General features: G+C 47.6%; 1 protein-coding gene across 1 annotated transcript; it reads right to left on the bottom strand.

Annotated features, from left to right (window-relative positions):
* Positions 1–1,029: 1,029 nt before the first annotated feature.
* LOC144157796 (uncharacterized) lies at positions 1,030–9,229 on the bottom strand. The gene is made up of 6 exons (XM_077688554.1): positions 9,051–9,229; positions 7,577–8,078; positions 4,957–5,376; positions 4,068–4,256; positions 2,324–2,566; positions 1,030–2,235 (listed from the first exon to the last, which is right to left on the bottom strand). The coding sequence occupies exons 1-6, from the start codon at positions 9,227–9,229 to the stop codon at positions 1,708–1,710; spliced, it is 2,061 nt and encodes a 686-aa protein (XP_077544680.1). The 3' UTR covers positions 1,030–1,707.
* Positions 9,230–9,791: the final 562 nt, after the last annotated feature.

Raw genomic sequence — 9,791 nt, 5'->3', positions numbered from 1 at the left:
AGCAGAGGAAGAACGCAAAGTTACACAGGACCAGTAACACAGTCTGCGGTTCACAAGGCAGCAGTAACTCACTACAAATCACATGCATACATAATGAAAAATGGCAACACTTATCTACTACAAAATACAAGAGCAAAGTACACTACGCTAAAAACTGTGTGAAAAAGAAATTGCACGTTGACATGGAAACGTAGTCAAAATATAGTACATAATAAAGGACTAGCAGAGTTCGTTGAGAGCATTGTTGCAAGCTGATACATGAAATATGTAAGGTCGAACAGGACGGTAAGCAAATCAAAATAACAAACAAGACATGTAATCAAACACCATTTCAATAGCTTCAACCATTTCAACATTTTCAATAGCTTCGGAATGCGCCTTCAAAATGTGGGAACTTTTGACCCACTCCTCGCCGTTACCCTCATATGCTCCCCATGGATGTTCAGTTGCTGAGACACGTGTGTGAGGTTTTCGCTGTGTACGGGCTTCTCCCAACCAAATCAATGAAGCTGCTGTCAGTTATGTTGTGCAACAGGAAAACCCTTTCCTTCAAGGAGAAACTGGAGGTTCTCAGTAAAGTTGACAGCAAACTGCAAAAGAGCTTAGCTTGTCGCTGTTGTGCACCATTGCTGGGCAACGCGACATGATTTTGAAAATGTGCAGTGCTTCAGCGTGAACGTCAAGCGTGTACGTCAAGCTCCCTTTTCTATGCATCTGCACATACTTGCAGGTACAGTGAAGACATTTGACTCTTGACACTGTCATTCTACATAAACATTTGATGAGTTCACATTAGCGAACACTGCATGAGTAAAGCAGTGTTTATGTGGTGACTAGGAGTGCATAGTACAAGACAAAATTGAACAGACATTGAGCTCTGCATCAAACATAGACTGAGCACAGCATTCTGCGCGATTCAAGCATGTGGGTCCACAAAGCTTATGCGGGGATTGGCCAGCCTGCTGTCAAAAATCACTAAAGGTGCAACCACAGGGTAAAGTGATTTCTGGAGAGGTAATTGTTTGAACAAACGGGGGGAACCCCTTGCAGTAGGCTTCCCCTAGTGGCCTTTAGCACTAGGCACATTCCTGCTGATGCTCATGCTCAGTGAGTGGCGGCGCTTGGCTCTTGGGTCAGCCCCGGTTTTGGTTGGTCGTCCAGCAGGCACCCGCTTAGCTCCCCGGGGCAGGCCAGGTCGACGTCTTGCCAAACTAGTTTGTTGGACTTTGATGATTCGCCCACGGCGCCTGTCTATTGTGGACGAAGCCTTCAGCCGAAACAAAAGGGCATAAACAGAGCTGCTGGTGTTCACGGTGCTCAGTTGTGCAGTGACAGAGTCAAGCAGTGATGCGTAGGATGCGTTGCCTTCGCCCAGGCAGTGTATACGGCGGAGTTGCTGTTTCAGGGCGCAGTACTTGTCTTCCATCTCCTGCAAGTTTGTTTTCCTTATGAGCGTGAGTGCAAGTGCACAGGTAGAGCACCTGAGTTTGGCAGACGTTATGCGAGACACTCTTTCATTCTTTTGATAGCAGACTAAGGTTCATAAAATTCTGCAGGGAAAAAGGGCTGTTGCAGATATGGTAAATGCGTAACAAGAAATTTACAGTTACTTATCTCTTAGTACAAGTTCAATGTCTGTTTTAGGCAAGAATGGGGCCTAACATTTGGTATGGGGCCATACCTTTGCAGATCAAACGTTGAGGTAGTTTAAGCTGTTGCACGTTTTTGTAGACTTCGATGCTCCTCCCCAGTTGTAAAAATGGCAGCAGTGCTGCAACGCACCTGAGGTGTTGGGAGTGCCTCCAGAACAGGTGGTTGCTGTGATGTTTCTGCTGCTGCTGCTAGAGCTGCAACATCCTCGCAGTGTGGTTCGGCTGCTGCGCCTGGCCCAGCACTTCCCAAGACTTGCGGCACCAGGGGCAAGAAGAAACCCCGCGAGGGGCACCTCTCGCCGAGGGCCAGCAGGCCCAGCTGTTCACAGTCCTCCGGTGTCAGCTCGGGGCTGTTTGGGAAGCCCCCGCCAAAGGCCTTCTGCACAATTGCCTGGTGCTTGCAGAAGGCCCCCTGGCTACCCGCCCAGCCGCCGCACAGGCCAAAGTCAGCCTGCACTTCATACAGCACAGTGCCACAGGAGCTGGGTACTCTATACAGTGCCTGGTCAATTTGGACTATTTTTTGGGGGTCAATGTCAAGCACAGTGGGGAACAAATTTTCTAAGCTAATTCGATGTGCGGGCTCCAGATGGTTTGCGTGGCGGAGAATTTTGTTCTCTAAGTGACTTCTCTAATTCTAAGTGACTTCTCTAAGTGTTCTCTAATTCTACTAAGGCCACTGCATTGTACGCTTTTGTGCGGCTAAGCACATCATCTTTCAAAATCCGAATGGAGGCCTCAGAGTAGTTGTTAGTATTTTGACCTCTTGTGAGAGTGCCTGCGCGGTATAGGAGTACCCACTGCTCCTCGCACTTAAGAAGTGCTTGAGCTCTGCAGACGTAGCCCTCATGAGGCAGAGCAAAAAGCTCTTCCTTGGCTGCCTCCAGCTCGCCCGGTTCTTTCGCGTACAGGACCTGAAATAGCAATGTACATGTTATACTCAGCACTACACACATCCGGAACGAAAAAGAGACGCCGACCAGTCCAAACAAAACGTACTGACGTTTCGGCTTCCAGCACGGAAGCCTTGTTCATAATAAATTCATCACCAGAAGTGGGTCGTTTAAGTGGGCTTGAGAAATCGCTGCAAAGAGCGTGCGTAGATCGGGTTTAGATTTCCGTCGTTACGATTGACTGTGTTAGACGTGGTCTGAATGATTAGCGATTCCAGATGTAGCCGTGATGCTGTCACTTTTTCTGTTGCGACGATTCTTGCATTGTCCCAATCAATCTTGTGGTCATTCACGACGGCGTGTTTGGCGTGTTGGGACAATGCAAGAATCGTCGCAATACAAAAAGTGACAGCATCACGGCTACATCTGGAATCGCTAATCATTCAGACCACGTCTAACACAGTCAATCATAACGACGGAAATCTAAACCCGATCTACGCACGCTCTTTGCAGCGATTACTCAAGCCCACTTAAACGGCCCACTTCTGGTGATGCATTTATTGTGAACAAGGCTTCCGTGCTAGAAGCTGAAACGTCATTACGTTTTGTCTGGACTGGTCGGCGTCTCTTTTTCGTTCCTAATGTACCCTCCCGGCCAGACGGGATTCCGTCATGCTCTCGATTTCGCTACACACATCCGCATGAAAGAAAGTAAACACCTACTATCTCCTAAGTAAGTGCTACAGTAAGTAAATGCTAACTGCCAAGAAGTGCTACAGTAAACAAACAGACTGATGTGTAAACTAAAGGCTCAGGAAACAAAAACAACTGCCAGCAAATTACGCACCCATTGAGGCTGACGGATCATTGTCACCGGTGCTCATGTGTTCCAGATTTTGAGAAGACAAGTATCATCAGCCGCACGAAAGAAATGATTGAAAGAAAGATTTTGGAAGCCTTCACCAACGTATAAGTGGAAAATTGCATAATCGTGCCGTCAGTGGCCCTCACAAATAGAAAGGTCAAGATGCGTTCAGGTGGCTGGGATGGGTTTGCACGTCCTTGTAATCAGTTTTCTATCATTTAGATCGGTTGCCGGAAATACATTTTATACTAGAGAGTGTTTCAAACAAATATATCAGTTGCTAGTTCGTGCATCAAGTGTGTGTTCAGTCCTAAAAACTCAAAATTTCTGTGATGTTCAACCTGTTACATTCAAGGGAAGGCTGGATCTTTTGACATACATTTAAAGGGGTCATCAGGCTACCAGTAAAAGTGCCTTCATTGGAAGATACAGGAAGAACGATAGATTATCCCAAACGTTCTCCAGTTCCCTTGAAGTGTATGCCTATTAGCAGTGGTCGGTAAGAAACTAAAATTAGTTTATTTTATGAGATCTGCAGTGAGTATGTGACTTATGAAAGTGGTGTGTCTGCAACCCGATGAACTGGCGTGCTAAGCTATTTAATTTAAACAGCATCTTTCCACTGTAAGTTTTTTGAATCGCATCCTGGGTTAGTACCTTTTTGAATGCCGCCATCATGGGTTGCCGCTGGTCCTGGGGCACTTGGTTTGTTGTAGCCGTCAGCCATCGCCACTCCGCTTGGAGCACATGGAAGTGGCAGAGGAGCTGCTGCCGTGCTAAGGCCCACGTGTCTTTCAGTGCTCCTTTTTCTGCCTGGGAGTTGTCGGTCATGAAGGCTGCTGGGGCCTGCAGGAGCCGCAGGGTGCACGAAGAAGCAATAGGTTTTGGGGCAATCTTAAAATGCTTAATACTGGATAGGCTGTCCGGTACAGTGGCTCCATGCAGGTTTTATTTAAGCTGCCAAATTAAAAAAAGTATCGCGGGTTCGATTCCCGGCCGCGGCGGCCGCTTTTCTGATGGAGGCGAAAAGCAAAAACGCCCGTGTGTACGAGATTTCGGCGCACGATAAAGATCCCCAGGTGGTCAAAATTAATCCGGAGCCCTCCACTACGGCGCGCCTCATCGCCTGCGTTGCGTCGGCGCGTTAAACCCTACAATCAATCAAATTAAAAAAAGTATGGTACGGTGAAGCTCGCAAGCTCACCTCTCATAAGCTAGCAAAAAAAAAAAACGGTTCAAGGTAGTTTAGGATAAGGCATATGCATGCCCCCACTTGAAAATGTTGTGTGACCAGGGCAGATCTGCTTTGAAGCCTCGTGTGCCTGAGAAAATTATCTCTGAGCATGCCATCAAGTTTTCACAAATATACAATAGAGAGTGCCTAATTTATGGCTGATTTTACCAGTGCAATATTTTGGCATTTGCAGGAGTATAAAAATAGCGAGTAGCATAAAGGAATAATTAGATATCATTATCTGTGCCTGTATTTGCGGCTTATTTATTTCGCGAGGAAGCAAAGTTGATTGAATCGTTTGTTTGCTCCTACCTGGCTGTTCCCAAAACACAGTGGGTAGCAGTCCCTCAGCAGACGGAAGGCCAAGCCGTACCCCTCTTTGCTTTGTGAGCTGTGTATGAGCACAGCTATTGGCACAGCTCCTGCTTTGGTGGCCGTGAGGAGCACAGTGGCCGTACTTTGAGTCGCATCACAGGAGGAGGTTGAATCGACGAATATGGTCTCTTGGGCCGAGTTAAGGAGCTGGGCACGCCGCATAATCGGTGTCGTCACCAGCACCGCCCAGCAGTCATCCTGCGTGCTGCTCGTGAAGACCTCTGCCCCTGCACAAGTAAAACACAAACAGCATGAGGTGTGTAAGCTTTGTGTAGTTTTTTTCACTACCTTCCATGCAGACAAAATACAAGTTTGTTTTATTAGAAAGATTTCGTGTTTTATAGTGCCCCCAGTGCTTGTCCGGATGGAAACGATGCTTTATTCACTGATAAATTAATTTAAGTTAAAATTTTAACTTTCCCACTAAATCGCGTTTTCGTGGTCTGCAATGACATCGCAGGGATTGACTGCTCTGCAGCAGATTCTGAAACCATGTTTACCGTTAGTGAACCTAGATCGCGCCACCATACCGCAGCAAGCTGTTTCCTGCCTTTGGTTTGTTTTTGACGGTATTTAAACCTGGCTTGTTTTTGTTCTGGGAGAAAATAATCGTTTTCGCGAAACATAGTGCTCGCTCGGCAAATATAGTCACGTAGGACGCCGTTGCTTACGTCAGTCGGACAGTGTCGTCTGAGACAAACCCAAAGCCCCGCAGTGTTGTGCAACTAAACCAAGCATAGTGCGCACAGTACCGACAGCAGTACGCATCGGTACTTCTACGTTTACATATGCTTTTGTAACTTCCCCTGTCGATCCCACAATTCTTACTGCTTTAAAAAGAATGTGGCCTAAATTTAAGTTCAAATAGCTTTCGGCAAGCTTATAAGCCCTGCCTACTTTGCGTTTGCTTTTGCTGGCCTCCGCCAATCGCACAGCTGGCTGATACGACATCATAGGTACCCGCCGCGGTGGCTCAGTGGCTAAGGCGTTGCGCTGCTGAGCACGAGGTCGCGGGTTCGATTCCCGGCCGCGGCGGCCGCTTTTCTGATGGAGGCGAAAAGCAAAGACGCCCTGTGTACGAGATTTCGGCGCACGTTACAGATCCCCTGGTGGTCAAAATTAATCCGGAGCCTTCCACTACGGCGCGCCTCATCGCCTGCGTTGCGTCGGCGCGCAACGACATCATAGGTTCTGTGGCAGGAAATGAGCTAGTGGGCCACATGGCCGTTCCCTTTTTCCTAATTATGTAGCTGATTTGGGCAAAGTATGTGTTAAAAGTGGTGTCAGTATGATTCTAACGAGGCAGTTTTTAAGTGCGAATGCACTTTATAAGCGACCCCAAACCATCCACCGCCGGCGGCGGCGGCGTCCGCAGTGCTCCTCTATATTTAAAAAAAATTCCCCCGCATTTCCCCGAGGGGGAGAATGTGAAAGTGCGAATGCACGGTTGTCGGCCCGCTTGCGGCGCTTGCGCTCGGCCCCCGCAGCCCACCGCCTCGCCGCCTTCTCTTCCATCTCTTCCATCGGGTTTGTAGTATCACGTGTACACCACGCAGTTATCAAGCCGCTATAACGCCGCTGAGTCGCCAACGCACGCCGCTGACGACGTAGTTTGAATGCGTTAAAGATATAAGGCGCGTTACTAACACTGATATCAGCGTCGCGTCCGTGGCTTAGTCGTTAGAGCGTCGCGCTGCGGCCGCAAAGTCTTCGGATCGAAACCTGGCGCCGGATGCTGTTTCTTTTTTATATAGAGAGGAGGACTGCGGACGCCGCCGCCGCCGCCGACGCCGCCGCCGGCGGTGGAAGGTTTGGGGTCGCTTATAAAGTGCGCACTTTATAAGCGACCCCAAACCTTCCACTGGGATTACATTGGGATTACATATTTACATGATTTCAGAGCTACTCCATTGCTCAATGAGAACTTTTGCAAAGGAAGCAATTTTTCATGACCACTTTGAAGTGAGCACTGCAGTAATGTTTCTCAATTGGTTCAGCTTGACCCGTTTCACATGCCATAGCCGCATTATTGGTGGTGAAAGTTTGAGAGTAGAAGTATCCGTGACAGAGGGGTGACAGGACACCAGAAATGCATACTTAGTTATATTCTACGTATCAGTAGTATACCTGGTAGAATGTGCATTGAATGCATCTCTGTGTTGGCTTAGCTGATGCGGCATTGGGTTGCTGACAAGTTTCTCCTTGTGGGCGCAGCCCTTTCAGATAACAATGTTATTGATGTCTATGCATACAATGTGGACAATAAAGGCAGCTGGTTTTCCCAATCAGCAATAGGTTTGAAGTACTGAAATGCAATTGGACACTAAGTTCAAAAGCCCAATCAGTTTTTATGGGATGGTAAAAATATGATTACTGCACTGTTTGCGCAGCTCTGCATTTTTTTTGTAGGGAGGATCAGGGTGCGTGCATCTGCTGACTGGAAATCTGTTGCCAAATGTGTCTCGGCAACGGTGAATTACTGCAGAGAGCACAAAAACTTTACTTGCCCTCATTAGCTTTTGTGTTTCCCCAATGTCGTGTTGATTCAGATGTTCACATGGAGGGGTATCTTACCCTGTGCTGCGTACTGGGCCATCTTTTCCTGCAGCTTAGCCACAGGGTTGCTGAGGCGACCGTACTTCGCCTGCACCCAGTGTTTATGCCAGTGGCCAACAACCCGGTACGCAGGGTTCAGCATGCCATTGGCCCGCAGTTGCACACCTCGGTCCATGGCAGCGAGGTTGCGCTCGTGGCGCCTCAGGGCCTCGGCAGGCCCTAGCCCCTCCTCAAAGTACTGCACGAAGCCCGCTTTCGTCTCGCAGCTCGGTCGCAGCATTCGCAGGGCATCTGCCGACTCGGTGCTATGATTATGCTGTGACACAAGCTTGATCACGGCCTGTAGGGGCACCTCTCGGCAGAGAAAGGCGTCATTCTTTTTGGTGTCCCTATTCACTTTTTTGATTTTGATGTCCAGCTTGGCTGGGCACCGGGTGCTCCGCTTCTCGCTCGTTTTATTTCGTTCGTTGTGCTGGCACACCCACACCTTGTGGAAGACCATCCTGAAACGACATTATTCAAAAAGATCTGAGTTTTATGGTGAGGAGTGTACTGGTGTTGCTATCAACCAGTATTGCTTTGGGGCATGAAAATTTATTGTACAATTCTAATTCCACAGCCATTTGTACTGCAAAAAATGTACAGCAAAAAAATTGAGCTTGTGACCCTACAGATTAAAAAATATTGGTGCTTAGTAAATGCCATCAGTGCGCACATGTTAACTAGTTGCTGGCACTGAAACCTTATGGGAATTTCTCTTTACCACTGTCAAAAATGAAACCTACTGCTTGGTGGACACAAGTTGGTGTGAGCATGCAGCCAAATTCCTGCATCACTGAGTTATGCCAGGTAATGTCCTTTTTGTAGTACCGAAATTTACCACAAAGCATGGACCTTTTTCGTCGCGATTTGTTCACATTGACGTCGGTTCTGAACATATAACATCCAATGTACACTTATCCAGAGATTTGCTTATAACAGGCAATCATATATGTACAAATAAAGCTACACTAGGTCACTTGAGGTTGTGCCTTGGAGGGAGCAAGAGGAAGGGGGGAGAGGAGAGCATCGTAATTGGTGCAAAAGAGTCATTTTGAAATTTTCAAGGCATCAGAGGTATAATTTTTGGGAACTGGAGATTTGGGAGATTTCAGATTTAAATTATAAAATATTTTGCATCGTACACACCCTAGCTGTCTCTTCGTAGAAAATCGTTTCAGGCTAGCAGGACTGCTCAGGAAAATTCCTTTAGTTTGTATGCTTTATGCGGCACGCCTGTCAAGGCACAGAACTCGTGTTGCACTACAACTTTGGCCTCTGCCGTGATCAAGGCACTTGTAATAAATCAGGTTATTTATTTCCTCCATTTATCACACGTAATTTACACGATTTTTTTTACTAACTGGTATTCTGTCAATAAACGTGTTTCATCTGAAGAAGAGACGATTTTTGAACACAGTAATAGCATCACTTACCTAGTGCACTTCGAGCGGACGGTATGAACAATCCAAGCGGTGTTGGTGCTGGCGCCGTACTGCTTCACCCACTCATCCGCAGCGTTCGAATCGGTGAGGTTAGACCGAAGCACCCTCACACCAGAGGCAGTTGCTGTGGGGTCTTCTACGACCTCCAGGCCAGCACCAGCGTTTTGCATGGTGCGAGGACTCCAGGCGACCGCAATGGATTTAGAAGAATGGACGTGTCACGCAAGGCGATCGAAAGCGGGACCGTTAAGGGTGGGACGCTCTCTCCGGCCATCAACAGATCGAGGTCGTGACGACACAGCCAAAAGTCATGTGATAAAGACATTTTCGTCACTTCCTGAGCCGTGGGCTTTTTTGTTGTTTTACTTTCATCGCGTAGCATCAAAAAGCTATGCACTGTGGTAAGGTGTTCTTTATCACTATTGCGCAAGTACGCCCAACTGCAGCGGTAGGTTCGTTTTGGCGTTTGTTTGATGATAGAGTTTCTGTCAACGTAGCCGTCACTTCCTTTAGTTTCACCCAAGGCTTCAGCCAAAGCATGCGAAGGCGATTGCAAAGGCATTGCGTGTGTGCGCTACGGTCGCTTCGGCGTTTGTTTGTTTGTTTGTTTGTTTTATTATTGTTATTGCGTCATTTTGCCCCTGGGAATTTGTTCTGTGCCAGAGTTGGTTTCTTTCAACGTAGATGATACCCGCGTGATATGTTGAAGTGTACCGTCGAAGTCTCCCTCGG

This window comes from Haemaphysalis longicornis, unplaced genomic scaffold (assembly GCF_048455015.1).
Source record: "Haemaphysalis longicornis isolate Haplotype H1 unplaced genomic scaffold, Haemaphysalis longicornis Haplotype H1 scaffold_1, whole genome shotgun sequence".
NCBI classification, from domain to species: Eukaryota; Metazoa; Arthropoda; class Arachnida; order Ixodida; family Ixodidae; genus Haemaphysalis; species Haemaphysalis longicornis.
The sequence above is the reverse complement of the archived record's forward strand: the minus strand, read 5'-3'. Positions and strand labels throughout refer to the sequence as shown.

Coding starts and splice junctions, on each gene's coding strand:
- LOC144157796 (XM_077688554.1), bottom strand. CDS start 9,229: ATGCAAAACGCTGGTGCTGGCCTGGAGGTCGTAGAAGACCCCACAGCA. Junction 4,257..4,956: donor TGTGTTTTGGGAACAGCCAG/GTAGGAGCAAAC, acceptor CGGCTCCTGCAG/GCCCCAGCAGCCTTCATGAC. Junction 2,567..4,067: donor TGATGGCGGCATTCAAAAAG/GTACTAACCCAG, acceptor TTGCTATTTCAG/GTCCTGTACGCGAAAGAACC.